Source organism: Aethina tumida, chromosome 1 (assembly GCF_024364675.1).
Source record: "Aethina tumida isolate Nest 87 chromosome 1, icAetTumi1.1, whole genome shotgun sequence".
NCBI lineage: Eukaryota > Metazoa > Arthropoda > Insecta > Coleoptera > Nitidulidae > Aethina > Aethina tumida.
Genome location: NC_065435.1, coordinates 43,785,413 through 43,808,995, shown reverse-complemented (window position 1 = coordinate 43,808,995; position 23,583 = coordinate 43,785,413). Strand labels below are relative to the sequence as shown.

At 32.9% G+C, this 23,583-nt stretch overlaps 1 protein-coding gene across 2 annotated transcripts in view; it reads left to right on the top strand.

Moving 5' to 3' along the window:
* LOC109605121 (KH domain-containing, RNA-binding, signal transduction-associated protein 2) overlaps positions 1-23,583 on the top strand; it is a 175,443-nt gene that overhangs the window by 103,911 nt on the left and 47,949 nt on the right. For both annotated transcript variants that reach the window (XM_049970563.1, XM_020021697.2), the window contains exons 3-5: positions 7,670-7,770; positions 15,092-15,208; positions 20,853-20,999. In XM_049970563.1, coding sequence (XP_049826520.1) covers positions 7,670-7,770; positions 15,092-15,208; positions 20,853-20,999 — 365 coding nt within the window. The remainder of the gene's footprint in view (positions 1-7,669; positions 7,771-15,091; positions 15,209-20,852; positions 21,000-23,583) is intronic.

The window sequence follows — 23,583 nt, the reverse complement described above, 5'->3', positions numbered from 1 at the left end:
TTTACCAAAACAAAAATCAACACATACATGAACGAAATGATGGTTTGGAATTTTTTAGAGCGGAATCCTCGCATCACATGCTCATAACATCGTGATAGTATGTAAATTAAGTGTTACGGTTAATTAGCTATACATAAATATGTACGGGCAGCCCGTACATAAATTAACAGCGAACCCCGTACATTGAAACGCAGGTCGCACTACGGTGAAAAAACAGTTCGGTTTTGTGTATTCCGGGAATGATTCGCACGATCCCCAAACAAGGGACCCGGTCGCAAATTTAAATTAAATTTACAGTGTCGGGGGCGCGAGTGATCTTCACGCAGAATCTGGACGTTCGCGATCATAAACCGACAAGGGTGGCCCGCGTAAGCTGATTAAGGTACTAAAAAAAAATATAATAATTTACGTGCTGTTTGCCTTAGGCGTAATAAATTTTTACGTGATCTCGACTATTGACGTTCGCCACGGCCCCCGATAAACATTAAATATTTCTGCGCGTTATGGAATCTTTTATTGCTGACCTCGTAATGCGTTTTGGGGGGTGGGGAAGGAAAAAGTCATTTTCATGGATAATGGCGAATATCAATGCGGGTTCGTTTTTGTTTAGTGTTTCGTCAAATTTCGAAGTTATTGGTTTGCGTCGCGGTTTACAATGTCGGGAACTGTCGCCACGGATTTATGGGTCATATAAGATTTGTATGTTCCACGAATATCGTAGAATATTTATTTAAATCAAACATTAGAATATTTATTGACCTGTTTTGGATTTATTGCAGTTATATACGGGGTATTTCTTAAAAGGTTTAAGCTATCCGTAACCTATAATATTTGGAGTCGAAAATACCAAATTATTCGATTTTTTAGAGCCTTTTAAGAAACAATCTGGATATATAGGGTTGGCCACAAAATGGTATAAAATTTAAAATTAAACTTTTTTTAAAATATTTCAGAGGTAAAGACGTTTTTTTAATTAATATTGGCAAAGGGTACTTTGGAGTGATGAATCAAATTTCATTATAATACGATCAGATGATAAATAATAAGTTCAGCATTTTTATGCATGATAATTATCCGAAGCATATACCCAAAGTTCCTTAAAATTGGTTAAAATATAATTCAAAATGTTGAGGTTCCCAACTGAAAATTTATCTCTAACTCCACCAATATTTAGAGTTGATGCTAAATCCATAAAATTAGATTTTATACCGAGTTATTTTTATTAACCGATGCTAATAAATTAATTTCACCGCATATTTCTGCCACATTTTCAATTCAAAATGTAGATACGGAGAGCTTAACTTCCATTTAGGGAACACCCTGTATATATGGGAGTCAAATTTATTGTCGGTTTACGCCAGACTGCGTCCCAGATTCCTTTAATTATAACAAAATTCATTTTGACACAATTACAGGCGATATCAAAGCATTCCGACAAGCGTTAATAATTTTTTTTTGTCTCGAATGAAAACGGAATTTCTTTAGTCTTGTTCATTGAACACATTTGTCCCTATCTTCGTTATAAATGAGAAATCGAAACACGTGTCAGACAACTGCAAACTTTGAGAGATAACGAGCATCCCTTACATCTTACTTCTTACATATCTTAAACATTCCTTTGTAATACGTAATTCAGCGAGTTTGCCTATTGTTTCGGTTGTTTTATGTCCCGTAATGCTGTTGTGGGTTCAACCCTTCTGATTACTTATAGTAAAGATTTTCAATTATTAAATTGATTTTAATTTTTAAGTGAGAGTGTGAAGGAAATGAGAAAATACATCGTGTTTTCCTTATCGTCTTCCTTGTACCGCGCATGGCGTCTGGCTTTCAGTCAGATGTTGAACTTAAAACAGCTGAAATGCCATTATCATGGGTCGTCTGCTTGATGAATACATATTGTTGCTAAGAAGGGTCCCAGCGAGGGGAAATGCCCATATTACATTCCGTCTCCAAGTGGAAACAGAAAAGTTTTTCACTTTTAATTAAGTCAAAGGCCTGTTTTTCTACACTATTTATTTAGCGAAATTGGACTATTTGTCTGTCTGGGTACTTTTACAACTTTTTGCGAAGCGTTTTGACGTCGATATAAGAGCTTGTTTCTTACAAATGTTGCTCTAGTGACAAATTAGCTATCTGAAATTCTAATTGTTGCAATTTAACTTGTTTTTAGCATAGACTTAAACGTTAAGGTTTAATATATTATAAAATATTAATAAATTTTCATAGTTTATATATGTGTACTAAGTTCATTGTTCTACGAGCTATCATCAGGCAAAAACGTATAATTTGAGTTAGATATTTTAATGCTTGTTGGAAGAAATCAAGGAATATTATGAGATTGTGAAAAATCAATCAAATTTTTACCACTCTTTATTTTTTCTCTCACAGGCATTGTTTAAATATGCATATAATTTCATTAAGAAAGATACGTTTCAGCAAAGTCCAAAATGAGTTTTGTTTAACAAAGCATAGCTTTTTAATTAGTTGTCAAACTTTTAGTTTGAATATGAAAAACAAACTTTTATAAAGTTCAATCCTTAATTAAATTTATACTCGTTTAATATCAATCATTGTTCATTAAATGTTCCGTATTTATAAAGTTTAAAAATAATAAATTACATTTTAATATTTTTAGAATTATCAAAATGTTAATTCCGGAGCTAAAAAATACGTAAAAATAGTTTACAGTATAAAAATCGTAACTTCGTAAATCATTTTAAGTTATTTTGAGGTGGCATTAAAATTTATATATATATAATTAGAATAACAAAACATGTTTGTTGAGTAATAATAAATTTTATTCGGTAGGTTTTACGGCAAGTTCGTTTCAGTTGGATTTAAAGTTTATCAACGCACATTTAAAATCTTTTATAACGTTGTTGAAATAAAAATTTTACATATGGTACAAGAATTTCTTGGTAGGTGAAACTTATTTATAAATTTTAATGCATTGTTCTTTATTATATTTTTCTTATTGGATTAAATATGGAGTAGAAGTAAAAAAATTGATAGAAGTTTAATTCTCAATAAATAGTGTCCCAACGTTGTGGTTTTAGATTTTGTCGATGTGGTATTTTCTGTTCGTCAGCATCTAGTTTTATATGTTTAGCATGTTTTATACGTTTTATGTGTGGCAGGACCATCAAGGCGTTTTAACGTCTGGAACATTTCAAGTTTTAATGGACTGCACGTTTGCGAAGCTGTTTAAGGTGCAGCCCGACATTATTTATGGGGTTTAATTAAAACTCTCAATTGGGAAATTTGTTGTTTCAAGGAAATTAGAAAACCGTAAATAAGTCGTGATAATAAATAGCTGTTTTTAAATTTACGATGGAATATTGTTAAAAGAGAATATACGTACCGACAAAATATGGTTTATAGGGTGATTCTAAGATAGATATAAATCTAAATATAAACCATATGAAATAAAATTATGTTTAAAATAAATTTGAAAGAATGTTTGTAATAATACACGTGAATTGAATGAGCGTTTTTACACATTCTTGGTAATATTTATAAAAGATATCAATAGAGAATAAAATTTCTAGTTGAATGATGTGAAAATTTTATATAGTCCATTCTATTTCAGACAAGTTGTTGTCATTTAAAGTTGGAAAAAATAAAGGAAAAATACTTCAGAATTGTAACAAAAACTACAGACATTTTAGTTAGTAACTCCATGAAAGGATATTTTTGGAAAAGGTAAATTACCTTTACATATCATAGTTATTATTTGATATAAAGAACATTATAGATATGAATGTTAACCATATTGCACGACCGTATTGAATTTACAAATAAATTGAATAATTTAAATTAATTGTTTTGCCCAATATTGCATTGCATTAAACAATTTAATTATATGCATGTTTATTTAATAAATATTTGCTTTTGTTACAAAACAGGCAAACTATTTACACTAAGTGAAAATTTCATTTTAACGATTTTATTTTGATTTAGAAATTTCGAATGAAAAATTTAATTTGATTATGTGATCCATGCTTGATTTAATAATGACTAATGACAAAGCATTTATGTAACTAATATAAAAATGAAATTTACTAACCAAATTTTCATCCATTGTTATTTTTAATTTCATTGTTGAATTTTAACCTGGCAAAATAGAAAACAATAACCTAATATTGCTGTACAGCACCAGTCAAAAAAGAAACAATTTCAACTAAAACAATATTTATGAACACATCAGTTTATTAAACTTGACTATAAAATTTATTTCGAAAAATTTTCCATTGTGTTCTAAACTGTACATAAATCAAAACACCCTTTGATAGTCGTTTTACCGAACGGACAACGTGTTAGCAGCCATTGCGGATGGAATTAGACCACCTAGAATAACCAATAAATAACTAAAAACAACGCGTACACGATTCCACGTATAATGAATCAATTAACACGCGGACAATTGTCAAAACATCCATAATTCGGGGCTTGCGGTTCGCGTGCAAAACGAATACGCGCGTGATCATTCTCTCAGAACTATTTAATTAATGAACAACAAACAATCCGACACGGAGCCGCTCCAGGTTCCCCATGGCCGGAGAAGCCGTGGCCGTTGCCGGGGGTCTAAAAGCCCGCTTATCCGTTCTGCGATCTTCCGTTCCGGTTTTGCGTACGATCGAACCGTAATCCGTGGACTGCAATCGCCTTCTGATACCGCCCCGAACGGAAACGGCTGCAGTCCGGACCGAAGTTCGGACGTGCGAAGTTTTGTCCGTGATTAATTTCGATTGGACCGATAATTTACGGCCGTGCGGCGGCACTGCGAGAATTTTAAGTTGCAATGTACCGAAATTGTGTCCAATTACTGTACTGTTTTCCTTTAATTAATGCCGGGAAAATTATATCACACGCCAATATGAAATATCATTATTGTGATGGATGGATTTTAATTTAATCTGTTAGCAACAGCACAAAATAATTATGTAATGTTCGGAGGAAAACAATGATCCAATTAAAAACACCTTTGTCTAAATGCTGACAAAGGGCGACGCCATTATTATTGCATCGATATAATTTTATCGAAACCATGTAACAATTTAAATCCTACATGAAAAATTGCGAAGTTGTTAGATCTCTTCCGGCTGTTGGGTTTTTATGCAATTGATGGCAAACAAGCCCTTTGTCTTTAACTCCATTTCGAAACTGTTACATTCAATTACCTTCAGATTTGTCCGCGTCTCCAGAAACATTCCAAGGAAGCCTCAATTCCCCTTCGGGTGTTTTACTTAAACTCCCTATTTTCGGCGACAAATATATTCATTCAGGGTTAGTTGTTTCATTCTGTTGAACGAAAAAAAAGGTTTCTGTCAAGTAATGGCACCAGAAAAAAAGGTAAACGATAAGTATATTGGTTTTTCGGTCAGAATGTTTTCTCATTTACCCTTTCAGGAATTAATTTAGTTCAGTTACCGTCAACGGAATCTAAATTACAATCACGTTCGGTTATTACCGATGTCACTGAATGAAGGTAATAATTAAATTTGCGACTTTTATACAGGTTTCTTACTGGGTAATGAGTTTTTTCCACTTCTGAATAATAAATGTGCAATTTAATGAATATATTAGCATATTTTGTTTTCACTATATTATATACTTGTGGAACGAAAAATTGTCTCATCAATCAAATCAATTTTATAGCTAATAAATAAAGAAGATCTTTTTTAAGCGAAATTATTTATGATTTCATTAAATGCATCGAATTTGTAAAACAAGATTGAAGTATCGTTGCCTAAAGAGGCAAAAAATCATATTATCAATATTATTCCAGTATTAATTTAGCTATTAATTATAAATTGTAAATAATTTTTGACCTCAAATGAAAATTGCTAATTACTGTTACAGTTTTAAAATATTTGGTAGCAACGTATTAATTAGTTTTGTCTGCAGTAAAATACATATTTAACAGTATTATGACACATTAATTATGATATATACATTAATTTTAATCGGTAAATATTTATGTGATATAATGCAATAAATAAATTTATGTGGGAAGAAGCCATTTTTCATAATAATTATAAAACAGTGTAAATTCATTTAACGTTTTCGTACGGTCGTGCTTACGATATAGCTGAACCGAAAAAGTTCAAACACTCATAAATCAATTTAACGCATAAATAAAGCGCGAGTTCAAGTAAATTTAATTATCCTAAACGAAACATAAGATGAAGATAATTTATGTTTTCATTAAATTGCATTTAACTACAAAACAGGGTAAATATTACCCAGGGAATTGTTCGAGAGCAATGTCCCTGCTTTGGTTCGCGTTATCTCGCAAAATGCTGTTTCATTAAAAGTTGTCGACGACATTTTTTTTTTCCCGTGAAAACACCCCAAGCATGGTTTCCTGCAATTAACAATACGTAATCTCTAAATTTCTACTATTTCCGCACGATTCATTATGTTATTGTGGCGGATAGAGTCGGAGCAAAAACTGTGTGTATCAAACGTGACCGGCAATCTCAGCGCCATATTGCTCTTACGATATCAAACACTGCGTGAACATTTCAATTTTATTTTTAATAGAAATTTTATCTGTATCTATGTGAAATCCATAAAACCACTTGAAATCGATAAAGTAATTAATAATATTATAGTAAAATCGGCGATAATTAAAATTTTCAATAACCAATATAATTTTACGATGCCTTTTATGCTTTTTATTAACACGCCGTCCTTGATCAAAACCTTTAATGCACCTTCTTAATTGATTTTTTATCCAATCTGGGCGGCGCATGAAAATAAATAATTAATACCCTTGGTCCTACAATTCATGAATTTTCTTTTCTACCTTGTAAAAGTGCGGTAAAGCATGTACCCCGGTTTTAATTAAAATAATTTATTCGTGCGAGAAAGGGGTTGCAAAAAAATCATTTCCTTAAGGTATTTTTTAATTCCCGACAATAATTATATTTCAATTAACGTCAATTTTTATTTTATAGATCTGTACATTCAACACTGGACTTGTACTGATTAATCAGAAGATGTATATTGATCTAACAATATAAATGTGCTGATGATCACGTGATCAGTAGATTATTGCTGATTCATCAGTGAAAATATACAAATTAAAAAGTAACTATTAGGAGAACTTTAGCATAACTATTAAGATTAAGCAATAGAAAATGGCTAAATTATAGTGATAAATCAGTCCATCTCTACTGGTGAAATATATAATCATATTCTAGACGATGGATTTATCAGCGAAATTGTGCTGATTACAAAGAGAAACTATATTAATCAATCAATGGAACTTACTGATTAATCAGTGTAATATAACTGATTGGGTAATGAATTACCTCAGTTAAATTCTACTGATTCTCAATACTAGAGTTTCGTCTGGATTAATCAGTGAATATTTGCTGACAATCAGTAATTTTCCAATGTTTCAGATTTAGAGAAGAGTATATTTATGAAACAGGCGTACGAAAATTTAGACTGACGTTATAAACAAACATGCAATTAATAAAACGGAAAATAAAAGCAAAAAGCGCATTAACAACATTACTTAAACTTGTTAGCACAAAATCAAAACTCTTTACGGTGGTACGGGCCATGAAGGTGCTTAAAGAGTTCACCTTGTTGCCGTTAAGTTTCATTATGGCCCATTTCCAAGGGTAGCCTAATCACCGCGCTCGTTTTGTTTCAGAGGGCAAGAACAGCGAGAGCAAAAGAATGGTGGATATAACAAGAGACAAGCCGATCAAAGTGGCCGTGAGGGTGGTTGTACCAGTTCGGGATCATCCCAAAGTAAGTTTATGAATAAATCTGATTTGTTTGCGTGTGTGGGTGTGTATGTAGGTGTGCTTAGGGCAATTAAAGGATAATGGAGAAGTTTAGTAATTTGTTAAGTGCATTGTCTTGGCGGCGACACAGTTTTGGCCAGATTAATCAAATTTTAGGGGTAGCGAACGTTCCCCAAATTATAACTTCGAGGTATATCGAAAATCGACGATCGATGTGCCTGCGCTGTAGTTCAGAAAGTAATAAAAAATTCACAGATGCAAATAATAAGTCTTGAAGTTTTCGAACTTTCGTCATATAATAGATCGTATAGAGAATGAAACTGTAGTTCGGTTTCTGCCGAATAAGTTTTTATGTCTGAGCTGACTTCATTGTTATCACACTTTTTGTGTGATTGTCGAGAATTTTAAATAATCAGGGATGTTCAGTTTTTGCACAGAAGTTTATTACCACAATGAAATTCTGAACGAAAAAGTTTTGATCAATCAGAAAAATAATAAATTAGTTTAATGATTCAATGGGAATAAAGAAAGTGGTTTTCGGTTAAACAAAACTATAAATCGGTATTGGAAAGTGAAAAACTGATGAGAACAGTCATCGATTGTCTTATTTCCCGGCCTTTACCTTTCCGTTTCTCGGCTAATTAAGAGTTTATTTCCTGCAGCTTAATTACATCCATTCTTCGTGCACCGCCAATAAATTCCTCCTTAAACGAAATCATCAATTATTCTTTTTTTTTTTTCTTTCTCTTATCCGTCACTTAGCGAGCAATTATCTCGAAAGATAAGATCATCGCAAGAAGTTTCAGTAATCAAATATAATTAAAACTGCGTTTAGGGCTTTTAATCTGTTCTAATGATTTTTAGTGAGCGGAGCCTGTATCTGATTTATGACGAACTGGAAGTCGCGGAGTCTGAGTTTTCACGCAGCCGCGGGACCTAATTATACTTTTAATCAACGAATTTATTCTATTAGCTAATCCCATTACAACTTAATTAAGTGGATTACACAACACAGATAAGGGACTTTTAGGAAGGTTTCGTTTTAATACCGACGATGATTTGGGTACTAGTTGGAAATGCTACGAAACTAGATGATACTATTTAATGTATGAATTCAATTTATGCTAATTAAAATTAAATTTGCATGGTGATTGATTAATACCGAAAATTAACGTGTTCGGACTTTGCAAGTAAAACCTTTGTTCTCCCTTTACTGGAAAGTTTGGTGCTGGGGTGTAAGACCGAAGCAACACCATGAATTTCTAACAAAGTTGCTTTTCAAAGCGCTAATTAATTCATTAGAAATGTCTATGTGGTATTAATTAGATGATTATGAATTAAATTGTATAATTTGGTTACACTTTGCCCGTGAAATATTTTAGGGTTTTATTGAAACGTGCAGGAAGTTAACAAATAAACTTTGTCGCCATTTTATAATGACTAAATGTTATTCACAAATTTACCTCGACGTAAACAGAAATTTACGGATTTATAATTGTTGTTCTTGTATTTTAATTTCAATTAAAACAGTTATTTGTAATTATTGCATTCAGAAAATTTAATTAATAACAGTATTCATGTCAATAACAGAAATGGATTGTTCTATTTATATTTAAAGTGGCGGTACACTGGGGCAAATAACTAAAACTAACGTCAACAGGAAAACACCCTTTTGAAATTACCCATTGAGGAAAAGGTCGGTATTTTTCTTTGATCGTGAGGAATTAAAAGGCTCCTTTTGAAAGTTTAAAACTTGTTCAATATCTCGTGCTCCAATATTCCATATTCATAAAATCGCCTAAATATGGAAATGGGATGGAAAAGGAGCTCGGAAAATTTTTGCCAACAAACAGAAAGTTAAACGGCCGCTCTAACAATCGCCGAACGTGAAATTTTACGCTGCAATAGACATTTCCATGTTTTTCCTACATTGAATTTTTATGTACGGCGGAATTTTCCTGAAATAATGGTCAATCTATCGAATGATAATCGGGTTTAATTAAAACTTTCAGTTGTGTCCTCGGCTTGTTTTTGATATTTTATTTGTTGTCGTTTCTCGTACAAAACTGTCGTTCAGTAAATATAAATTTGTTCTTTTTTCTATCTTTTAATTGAGTTTAATTTACTTCTTGGTTGTCGTGTCCATTGTGCAGATGAATATATCCGAATACATTAGACCCTTGTCAACAGTCTAACCTCAAATCCGCAATAGTATTCCGAATATTTCTTAATGTAGCAATGAAGTGCTTTTCGTGGTTTCTCTAATTCTATATTTGATATAATAATTTAATACGTGTCAATATTTTATTGTACAAAATTTAAATTTCTATAAAGTTCTGAAAATGAAATAAATGTCATGTATAAAATGGTTTTTGTAATGGTAAGGTAAAAGTGTATAATATAAAATGTATTTTACACTAGAATTTATTTGTTTTTAATAAAATGTATGTAATTAAATTACACCAGTTATATACATATTTCATATTTGAACAATTTCGTGTAATAATGAATATTTTATTAATACTCTCAATTTAAATTTTTATATTATTATATAAACTAAAAATGTTCCTTTGACAACTTAAAATATGCTTTTTAAAAGGAAAAATTAGGTGTACATTTTAATAATTAATATTTTGTAATAGACAAACTTTAGTTTTTATGGAAATATTTGTGAAAAAACTTCTCAAAGTAACTATTCGATATTTTTATAATAAATTATCAATAATTTGTTAATGTTTAAATCTAAACGTTGACCTTTTAAAGATAAAATAAATGTCTCTCTAATTTAATTTTTTCATAGTAAAGCTGAAATAAGTAAAATATATATTACTCTAACAATTATTATCGTTTAAAATGTATTTAGTTAAATTACTAATTATTAATATTTTGTTAATACTAAATTTTAATTTACACCTAAGTTGTCATTTGGATGTCAATATAAAATTTAATAATAATATATATATGGACCTGTTAACTAAATCTAAATTTTTATAATATTTTCTTGTTAAAATAAATGTCACACCACTATAAATTTGTTCTTGCAAGTATGAAGCAAATGTTGCAAGAGGCATATGTGAGTAACAAAAAACGTATTTCACCCTAGCAACATATTTGAGTTTAGAATTTGCTTCTGCCTGAACTTGAAATATGTTTCCTGATTAGTCAAAGTTAGTTTACATCGACATTTTAAGAAAATGTGTGTTAGTAAATTAAAGTGTATTTGCCGTCGAGTAAAGTTTGCCATTTATTTAGTGAAAAGGTATTTGCAAAACAAAGCAGGCTTTTAGTATAAATTTATAATTTTCAATTACTAGACTTGGAACTAATTCCTAAATATGATATAATGCGTTTGGGCCATTTGCTTAAGCAACCAGCCGAAACTTTACGAATAAAACGTTAACACAAGACAGCTGAGTTATTTACAATGGTTTTGAGTAAACAATTATTGAAACTTTATTGAATTTCCTCCCTAATATAGTAAAATTTAACAATATCGTTTTATTGTTAAATAATTCAATTCAACCGGACTAAAATTTATTTAGATAACACAGGCACGCAAATTGACTAAAATTAACAAATCAAAATTGTTATCAATGGAAATCGTGTAATCCTTTATTTTTGATTATTCGTCCGTTTTAGCCAATAATCGAAACAAAATGGTTTTAACTAGTACTTAGTGCAAACTGGCGCGCATACATTGTACACCCAATTGACCGCAAAAATCAATTACATTACAATTTTATCTTTTTATGTTCGTTTACCATTTCCGAATTATCAACGGCCATTAGGCAAGGTAAATGAAATTTCATAGCTGTTTATGTGTTAATAATATATTTATTTGGACGAATTAAAATGGAATTTTTATTTTAAGACCAACTTTGCAAAAGTATAAACATAAAACCTAACAGATGTCTCAACGAAATAGTTGATATAACTTATTCAATTTGTCTGTAGTGTTATAAAAGTGCCACAAACATCCTCATGCATTAAAGAACGGCATTTACGTGGCGTTTAATTAATTTCGTGTTCTTACGTAGTAAACTTTTCATATTCTTCTGTAAATGGTGCCGGGGAGATAGGAAAACTTGCAAAGTCGGGCGAAAGGAGATTGCGACATTTTGTGAGTTAAGTCGTTATGTTTCACACATAATTAGAACGTTATATTTCACTAAGAAGTGAGCGCAAATGAAGAGGGAACAAAAAGGAAGGATGTAACTGAAAAGCAAATTAAAGTACATGCGAAATAGTTATACGCCAGGCGAGTTCTTAAAGCTAATGCAATTTATGTTTGAGCTATCGATGGATACTTAAAGAAATTCATTGCGATTCTTTGAAAACAATTAAATAGTTTTGTTTAAAGACATCCAACGGTGCGGCGTATCACCGTAATTCGAAACTGCCATCGTATCTCCACAATTTCATATTAGGAAGACAATTTTCCGCAGATGTTGTTTAGTCCGTAATTTGCAACATTCTTAAGAGACGGATATTTTAGCAGTGTCGGTTGTTTATCGAAACTCACACCCTAAACACAAAGTTGAAGCACATTTGTGCTCGTGTTGCTCTCATGTGTTTGTTGGCAACGTTCCTGATGTTGTCATCTGAACGCTTCTAATCCCGAGGACACGTAATAAAATAAATCGGGAGACTCTTAAGGACTTAAATAAGTCTGTATATCGTCTATTATGGCCATGCGAATTGAATTTCGAAAATCCGTAGGAGGTCATTTGAGAACTCGTAAAAAAAACGGTCCCTCCTTAACAGGAGTTCCATTCGAGTAAGATAAAACCGGTGGAAACACTCTATATAAAGCGGAGTGAGTGTTTTATATTCCCTGAGAAACGGAATTTTTTTAGATGAAAAGGCAAATATGATTATAGTTTGAACCAACAATAAACCAATTAATAGTTCTATGGAGTAATTTGTGGAATTGCGAACTTTCTGCAGCTCATTTGAACACATATAATACGGGCTAAGTCTAGAGGCTCTTAACGCTTAATACCTTAAGAGAATGCCGCACGAAGTGGATTATGGAAGTGTGAATTGAATTTCTAAAATGTACTGTCCAGAACTTGGATTCTTCTGTGTGCAATAACAAAGAATATACGTAATTACGAAAGGTCTGTTTAGATTCCTCCGCTGAAATGGAACGATCATACAATAAAAGCACGGTAATAATACGACAGTCACATTAATAGAGCCAAGACATTATTCAAGTTTCCTGCATAAATTAAAATCCATCGATCTCTAAATGGAAAATCTTAATTTAAAAAGGAATTCGTTCGCCATCCGGCTCGGATTCATATTAAGCCGAACAGTATGATGTAAAGGCGATTTGTATTCGCTACGAAGCCGTCAAACTTTTCATGCAACTCGAGGTGTAACAAATTTACTTAACAAAGCTTTTATAATCAGAGATCGGATAAATTAATACAAAAAATTCAAATTTATATAGTAAATAAATATCAAAAAATTAAAAGTTTGTTTTATTTATTGTTTTATATTAAATCTAGTATGCAAACACAGAGCGACATAGCTTAAACATTATTTATCATTTACCATATTTTCCCTTTCCATTATGAACTGATCTTATTCCAACCCTCTTTTCAATGATTTAATCACATAAAATACAAATTGCTTTTTACAATCCCCTAAAGTATGTTTTTTCCTGAAAACAAACCGTTTACGCTTGAAATTGGATTATGTCTCTTTCCTGTCCGAATGCAAATTTCATGGTAATTCCATGAACGTCGCGAGTTTCTCGTAAATATGAAAAGGTATATGAAGTCTTTGAATATAATATTATAATAAAATGTTTATTATAGAGAATGTGCACGGAAACAGAAATATTTAACACAATAAATAGTCTTTGAATTTTGATGGAGTGGAGAATAATTAAAATAAACAATTTCGATGTAATTTAATTATAAATGCCATTGAAATGTTAACGGAAACATGAAATCTATGCAACAACCGTGTTGAAGTTTTTCTGGCACAATGAGTTAGTTGACTTGTACATAATCTGGGTTAAAGTTGTTCCGTCCACAATTTTAATTTCATAATAGAAACATACTCTTAAGTTTGACTAAACTAATATTTAAATAAATCTCGTTATAATTGTTCGGATGCCTGCCAACGAAAACTTATGCAAATGTGAAATGTGAAAGATTTATCGTTTGAAATTAGAGAGAACTTTAAATTTAATATCTTAAAATCTAACAAAATTTATAATTTGATTTGTCGATTCGATGCTTTTAAAATTTGCTCAATGAGATTGAACAATTTAATCATGAAATTTATATTGTTGAACTAATTCAGGTCCTGTACTTTCGATTGGACACTTGGTAAAATCAATTTTAATTTTTTTTGTTGATATTTATCGTATCGAAACACTCTATAAAAGTTCAAACTTTTAAAATCGAGACTCTGGTTGATTGTAGAATGCTGGTTTACAAATCCGGATAAAGTACATATAATAATTTGATTTTTACTGGCCATTATCTTTCTCGATAGTTCTCAAATTAATTGGTTTGGCGAATAAAACGAGTTCAAAAGTTTAATACTAGAAATTGTATCGGTGAACTGGTTTTTCGGATGTGTATGTTCTGTTCGAGTGAATACAAGCGTTTTCCTTTTAAAATTGCTTCTAAACTTGATAACTCTATTTCAAATCACTTGTGGATCGTTGTTGCTGTCCGCTTTTTGCTTGTCGTTTTACACATAAAGATCAGCTGTACGAATTTCCTCCCTGGATGCAATATCCCGGGAATAACTGCCAATATTTTCAGCAATTTTACGGAAACGTCTATTACTAAAATATGTTTATAAATCTAGGTCTTAACTAAGTCTTCAAAGGTAATTTGATACGTAAGATTTTATCTAATAAACATAAAGTGCAGCATGAAGTTGAGTTTTAATTTTCAGACGATGCGTAATTAAATTCTTTAATATCCTATTACTTGAGCAACACGAGGAATCTTTTGTAACTAAATTTTTAATGATATAAGTATCATATTAGACCATTAAATTTAATATTAATAGAAAGACTTTATTAGGAAAATTGTTTGCCTACTTTACTGCGGATCCGATAACACTAAAAATAATATTTAAGAGGCGGAAACAATGTAACCAGTCGACGATGCGATGCTAAATTCAAACATCGACTCTCTGGAGTTCCGTTTATGCCTTTTACGCCAGGAAAAACCGGCTCCCAGACGCTTAATTCGGCTCATTAGACGCGTCTGAACGCCCCAACAAAAACATTTAATGAAGTTTTTATATTCAGAATGGACCCGCTAAAACCAATTGTGCTCTTTTTGTTGCAGTTTAATTTCGTCGGTAAACTCCTAGGACCCAAGGGCAACTCCCTCAAGAGGCTGCAGGAGGACACGATGTGCAAGATGGCGGTACTGGGACGGGGGTCGATGAAGGACAGACACAAGGTAAATGAACTGACTGACTGACGGATTTGTCCGTGTGTGTTTGCGTTCGGTTTAATAATAACAAAAGGCGCACGTAAAAATGCCGAAAACAGTTTCATCAAAAAACCGAGGCATAACGAACATCACTCGCAACGCTCTTAAAATAAATGAACTTTTAATGAGACTTCTGCGTGCTACAAAGCATAACACGGGCTAGCAAGAGCACAACGTACAATTGACAAATAACAACAAGGCGTTATCTTGTTCCATTCCGAGCCTCATTCGGATTCAGTGGAGCTTATTTATTATCTGGCTGAAATTGAATCTGAACGTGGGGGGATCCACGACTTCACTCGTCTGCTATTTGTGTCAATTAAGCCACGCCGTTACTGTTGAAGGACTGAATAAAGTTTTCTGTTTAACTTTGGGCCAGTCAACGTCACAATTAACTCTGATTCGAAACGGCTGGGGATCCTTTCGATCTGTAATGCGTCTTAATAATTTATTTTCAAAGTTTTGTTATCCGACCGTGTGTTTTTTTTTTTCTTCTCAAGTCTTACTTTGTTTAAGGAACAATGCAGAATTTACTAGGTGTCTATCTTCCATTAGAAAAGCAAGCCTTGAAAACTTTGGACAATTATCAATCCATTTATTTTTTATTCGGTTGCTCTAGAAGAGATTTGTCTAGCCAACAGCTGGAATATGTTATTTCAAAGAGAAATCAATGAAAAAATCAATCGATTAAAACCTAAATAGGTTAACTGCTTTTTACTCCGTGTAAGTCGTCTTAAGGTCTGGTTGGATATTAAGTTTTATTAAAAATGTTAGTGCCAGAATTCGACTGAAGGTGCAAGACGTACGTGTTCCTCGGAGCAGAAGAGAAACCGTCCATTGCATAGAGCAGCCGTGCCCCAATAAATCATGAATATTATATAAGGCATCGATACAATATGAATTCAACCACATTGAATATGTCATATCGTATCCGCGCCCGTCGGTCGTTCTCAATGGCCGTACATCTCCCAACGAATTAGCACAAGTTATGCCGAGAACTCGTAGGATATTAGTCTATACATATGTATGTATTCACGGTACAATGTATCCAAATTGGCAATGTGAGCTTCATGAATAGATATGGCGGACCCGGTAGCTCAGGAGTGCTGTAAGTCATAGACCGTCCTGAATTTTAAATCAAACTAGATGTGTAACCCGGTTCACTATTTTGCATGGGCGCCATTAAAAAATCATGCGGGACGTGTTTTGCTTCGGGTGTCGGTCGAAAGTATTGTTTTCGGAGTTTAATTTCCTTTGTTTGGTGCACGCGAAAACATATTGAAACGGACCCGCTTTATGGCTGGACTTCAATAATCGCGTTTTTACCGGACGTAATCATTTTTGGCAATTGTGAAACGGTTCTATCTTTTTTAATTAATACTTTTTTATGCGCCTGACTTTAAAGTTTTAACGCACAACGAATTTAATTTCGAAACTTACGCTATTCTCTGATAACATTTTTTTCTAATTTCTGCATCATTTTTGACTGTTCTGAAAGGTTATATTTTATTTTCAGTTTTTAATTACAATATACAACAAGTGAATTTAGAGACTGTATTAATTTTGTTTTATACTGTAACTTTATTATTACATGATTGAGAAAAAATTATATAACATTCCTTTCTTATTAATCTAACAAAATTTAATTTTTCTAGTTTTTAATTATTGATTTCACTTTAATAACCATGAGATTATTTTTGGCTATTATTAGAAGCTTCTTTTTTTAATTAGTGTAATATTTCATTGCAAGTTTTTAATTTCTTGAAACTCTATTAATAGTTTTTGATAAATGTAGAAGTTTAGTTTTTAAATTATCTGGATTTAATCTGTCGACACACACCAAGTGAATTCGCAGAAACTGGGTTATTTTTGTCCCACCCTCTAAATTTACAGTACATAATCATTGAAAAGTTTATATTATCCGATTCTTCCATTTTACTCTAACAGGACTTCCTAGTTAAAAGCTTTAAGCCAACTTTTAGTATTATAACAAACATTGCGACACTTATTCTTATTCTGTAATGATATTTTTTCTTCCTTTCTTAACACACAGTGAATATTTTTAACAATTGCAAAGAGTCTTTTTTCAATTTTCAGTTTTTAATTTGTATGAGTGACATACAAATAAAATCGGAGATTGTATTATTTTTGTGCTTTTAAAAAACTTATTATGTTACACTGCCATTGAAAAATTTACATTATCTGATGCCATCCTTTTCAGTTTATCATAGACTAACAGAACTTCTTTAGATTTTTTTTTAATTATTGATTTCTTCTTCACGTTCCGCACTTGACACAGATCGAGTTTAATTTCGAAACTGGGTCGTTTTTGTGCCATTAATAACGCGCCACTTTTTATCGGGAATCCACAGTAAAAATAAAATTTGTAGTTCCAGGGCGTTGATTTAATTCAATAGAACCGGGATCATTGGGGGTAATAAATGAATTGTCCACCCGAGATTAAATATTCGATTAAGTCCGGCGGTCATTTATCAAAAGTGCCATACAAACCGGCCCGAAAAGGTATAAATTAGTTGTTTAACTGAATCGGTAATTCGACGCCTGATGTGAAAATCAATATTGTATTTCCTCCCGTTCTCAACTTTTATTTTTATACAATTCAGCAGGGGCCGCAAAATTGCCGTCCGCCCTTCAACTAGATTATCATTTTTACACGTTATCGGATGGAAGTTTTAAATATGTGCTTTTTGAATTCCAAGGACAATTCCGTGCGAATGTCGACTTATTCACTCTCTCAACGAGCCGCCATAAATAATTCGTTGAAGGAGTCGCTTCCTTTGCTGCAACCCTCCGAGTTCCGGAAACTTTATTGTTTTACCTGTTAGAGGCGCAAATAAATTCGGACCCAGTCTTGGAGAACTTGAAAAAGTTTTCAGTGACAGGCGATATTGTTACTGAAAGTGGTTGGTTTGGGGGCACAAAAGGCTGCATTATATTCTATTTTTATTGTTCGAAAATAACCAATGTGCCAGAGATAATTACATTTGTTATATTGTGCGATTTTGTTAGACATTATTACGTTTGGTGATTAAATATTTGCTAGTTTTCGCAATTAACTGGGATTTCCCATTGTAATACATTTAACACAGACGTAATCCTATTTAATTATTAATTAATTCTTTATTCAAAATTAAACAATATGTTTGTGATGTTCAATTAATTATGGCGAGTTATTATAAAATTAGATTTGGTGTTTCATTTAGAGAGGTTTCAATTTCCTTCGATCCAGTATTCAGTCCAATAATCGGTTAAAACGTGTGATGTTAAGTATCGAATAATAAAATTATTATGTCCAATTCAATTAACTTCTTCAGCCACTTGATGCTACAATTGTCCAACTTACACATGAAGTAGTATTATTTGCTGTAATTTCAAAGCCATAAACTAAAACAAGGAACTTCTGTGACACCGAGCGTAAATTTCGTCTGCAGCAGATCTACAAGACATCTCGAGTGGAACTCATTGACCACGTTTCATCAAAATTTTATAGTTCCATCAAGTCCCATCATGTCTTATTCAATTGCATTGCAATCTCGTGACTGTAAATTGGCGTAAGGTTTTAAGGTACGTTACGGTATTGGGTATGCGTTTAACGTCGCTGCGGCAAATATCCGTTAATGAAGTTTGAAGATTATGCAACTATTCCAACAATTGAGTGGGGTACTTCTGATAATAATCAAAGCTCGACTTGGAATAGTCGATTACGAAGATAATTAGTTAACTTTTAACTCACACTACATTAGATGTAAAAAAAAGTTGAACGTCTATGGTTGTATCATTTTAGTACAACTATTAAAACTTCGGCGTATGTACAAAACCTAATTATAACTTTATTTCTTTTAGCCGGGTTGTTAAACTAAAGTTTTGGAAAATTTAATATGCACTTTCTATCGTCCTCCCTTGAAATATGATTTTCTGCACATTGCTATGTAAGTGATCCCTTGAAAAGTTTATACACTTATCTCAAGCATACATATTTTTTACGTGTGTAGAGTGTAGAAACAATTTTCACACAATTGGTGCATGGTTAAGTCACGAATTTCTCCGTCAATTTCCGCAACCTTTGTCCAACTGGGGCGGCCGGACGCTAATATTACGAAACTGGTCACTCCCAAAGGTAGTTTCTATTTACCAAAATGAATAATTCACTTCAGTTTTGGAAAGTTTAGCACAATCTAAAACGCTTAGCCGCATGCATGTATTAACACATTGGTTACACTGGCAGCCTTTTCATTTATGATTATTAATAACCATCGTTTGTATTAAATGTGGGGGTGTTGATTTAAACCATTTGTTACATGTTTATTTTAATCAACAGTAAACAGGCCGTACTAAATCCTGTAACTATGTAACTTATTGTTTTCCAAAGCTTTATTATGAGAAGTTTCCCTTTGTATCATCAAGAAAGTAATTTTCTTTTCTCTCTTAGACAGTGTAATAGCTTCATAAATTATTATTCTAGAAATATTCCCTACAAAGTCTTTTATTCGTAAAATACAAACCCGGAGCAACTGACTACACACACAACAGGCGAATTACTCCTTTGTATAATAAATTACGCGTCGGTTTGTTTCGTTTGCTCAAAAAGTTGAAAGAAGATTTATTAAGTTTTAATTTCAGGAAAAACGAACTTTAAATCAGCCACTAGTAGATCGTTTGTATCTATTTATGTACGTACTTGAAAATTTCATCTTGTACCATTTTACGAACCATTACACACCAACCGGACCACCAGGAGTTTGTTTCTATTTGTCAAATGAATTACTTAGTCCGGTTTTCGAAAGTTTCATTCCAAGTAAAACGCTTCGGTCGTACATGTTGGGGAAAATCTAACCGCTAAACTAACAACCTGTCTGAATGCACATATTAGCACATCGGTTGCAGTTTATTCGCACAGCTTTAAAATTAAAGGGCTTTTATCCGTGTGTTAATCAACATGAAGTACGTTATGTGTTGTACTATCCTTTTTTATTATTTAAACTTTACGTGCATTGTGAGCGTTCAGTTTGTATTACCAAAATGATCGTTCTCCACAAATTGCACTGGTGTATTTTCAGAAATTTCACATCAAATTCTTTAGTAGAATACAGGAATGTTACTGGTTTTTTTAAGTTATTCCTCACATTTTTATTAAGCGGTTTACGGACTAAGATTTTTTCAATTTTCAAATACCTCCTTTGATGTTTTGGGGAAACAATGATATTGAAATCTTGGTCTACTTACATTTAATGTCTTTACGAATTTTTTTATTAGGTTTAGATATATTTAAATCCGTTTTCTTCGATAAGATCAGGATTAGCATCTATTTCTAAATTTCTTCTTATTAGTCAAATTGAACGTACCTGATGTTCTGATTTTACTCACTGATGTAAATCCTATAACGACAAAGAAATCAGGAGAAATTATCACCCATAAAAAACAAGTTTTTATTTAATTTAATGTCAGTTGTTTTTCGGTAAAAAAATGTTAATGCATTTTTTCGTGTAATGCACGTTTTTAAATACAGAAAAAACAACTGGGAATCCTGTGTATTTCATTTTAAAAGAGCAATTGCGAGTTGGTAACAGATTTATCACGTTTTAATTTACAGGAAGAGGAACTCCGTGCTAGTGGCGATCCGAAGTTTCAGCATTTAAGTGAGGAACTGCATGTGGAAATTAGTGCATTCGCCACGCCGGCCGAGGCACACGCCAGAATCGCATATGCATTGGCCGAGGTTCGAAGATTTTTGGTCCCGGTAAGTGGTAAAACGGTCGTTAATTCTCCACAATTATTTTTGGCATCGTATACGGTTACTCCATTTCTTTGGTGCAATAAAACAACCGCCAGAAGAAACAAAATACGGGGGTAATTTACGAACGGCGCCCCGTTTTTAGCGTCCCCGGTGAATAAATACTTCCGAAACACTTCCGCGATACACTTAATGTGTGTCACATATTCAATGCCAAATTCAGTTTCTGTTTTTGCCACGCTCCAAGTGCCACCCCTTGTTTAAAAACTCGCAACTTCGCTCGCAGTTCCATTGTTGCGGGAGAAAATGTCAGCGTTCCACAAATACATCATGCGCGGGTGTATTAGTGCGGGTTATTTATGTTATTATTGACGAGTTTGTCATGTTTTGTTCGTAACGCAATATGTTTGGTTGTTTTAATAATAAAAAAACCGAAGGGAGACTACAATTCAATTAAACTTCCGGTTTAGTTTTTATCAATTATGCACAGCAGATATGGAATTATTTAATGAGTTTTGTATGTAAATTCATTAATCACTGGGGATTTTACAGCGAAATAAATTTTGGAACATCAATTAAGGCGTTTTTTACGCTTTCTAATTGCATGGATTTCATTGATTTGCATACTTAGTTATGCGTTTTAATTATCTGCCAATTTTAATTATTGCATTTAAACAGTCAGTCAAAATAACGAGGATAATAAAACTGAAAACAATTATTGCTTTTTAGAAGATGCCATTTACCGGCTTAATTTTGGAACATCAATTAAGGCTTTTTGTGCTCTCTCTAATTGTATAGATTTCATTGATTTGCATTCGTAATTAGATGTTTTAATTATGTGCCAATTTCAAACTGTACAAATAACGATATAACAAAAGTCAAAAACACAATTATTACGTTCTCGAAGATATACCGTTTCTTTGTTCTTTATAAATGTTTTAACTCGGAAAATGTGAATTTTTCATTCGGGTTACATTCCATAAAAATTTTATTAGCAGCTCTCAAACCTAAAACTGAAGATAAACCCGCCTCGAATACATCAATTTATTCTGCCTTTGGGTCTGTTTTATTCAAAATAATTGCTTTATTAGTATCATGTTTTTTTGTGTCTTCCAATTCATCGGTTAAAGAAAGAATATTTGCTTTTATTAGGGTCGATGACTGAAACTTCCAATAATATAACCACCGGCTTCCTCCTTTGAAGCTCTTTGTGACGTTCGCTTATGTAGATAGAATTGATAAAATTTACATTTGCTGCATTAGTTAAGTGATCCACGAGCATAATTTATTATGGTTTTAATCAATCCGGTTTTGCGTTCGTGTTGAACGTAAATTAAAGTGAAAGTTGTAAAAACATTTAATACTGTAATCTGCAATTATGAATGACTTAATTTCATTTTTACTCAGGTCGGCATTTTTGTGGCTTAGATTTAAAACTTCTGTTAAATTTACTTCGGGAACATTTCCCTGAAACGTTATCTTCCCCCAGTTTAGAAAACTTTCGCAAATTAAAAGTTCGATCGTTGCGAATTCGCCGTGTTAATTTACCAAAACCACTATATTATTACACTTTTCTTTAGTGTAGACAATGATAGCAATCAAGGGAAATGTTTCCTCGACTCCGCGCTTGTGTATTAATTCACAATGAAATTTAGCGAGTGTGTTTACTGTCGGTAAACAGGCAACGACGAATCGGGACATTTCTGCCAACAATAATTGCAAGCAAATATTAAATATGGGCTTCGACAAACAGCTTCCGGATATGATGTATCGGTAATTAACATGTGTGTTTCCTCCGGTTTCACACCACTCTTCACGGCTCGAACAAGGGCCCGCATGTAGTTTATTAGACGATAATATAAGTAATACGTATTCGAAGTGCGATCGCACGTTTTCACGCTCAATTACGCCGTCACTCCCCTTTCGGCGCTCAAATCAGGATTTTATTGTTCGGGAGACACCCTGTAAATTTGACAGTATCCCACGTTTTATGGACGAGATATTCGTTTTAAGACTCGACATATGTTGTTTTTATTGTCAACATTAAAATAGTTGAGATCGTTGGCCCGAAAGGCGGCGGAAGAGTCGTGGACGAGATAAGGCCATCAAATGGAATGCGTATTTTTCACACACGCGTTCGCATCGAGAGTGCTTATTTTATTGTTGCGGCGCACGGTGATTCGTCCGCACACGAAATGCGGAAAGTCACTTTGAAGGACTCCCATATTGTTCAGCGGTACCGAAGCAATAATAATATTTATAACGCATGAAGGCCGCACGAAGCGATGCGAAATCATTTGTAGTCGAAGTGGAACGTCGAATTTTGAAGTGAAAAAAATTACTCGGCGTGTTCAGTGAAATAGACAGACCAAACTGGCGCAGCCCCACATAAATATCACACGTTACGGGCGAGAAATAACAAAATAAACAAATAAAAACACGAAACGACAAATCGGCCACTATTTAATAAACGTTTCCGACAGCGTGCGTTGTGGTATTCCCGCTTGCCGCGCGTCAGGTCTCCGGACAATTTCATAAGTTTGGATCGTGGAAAAAATCACATACGATCCGCGATTAAATTAAGTTGCCC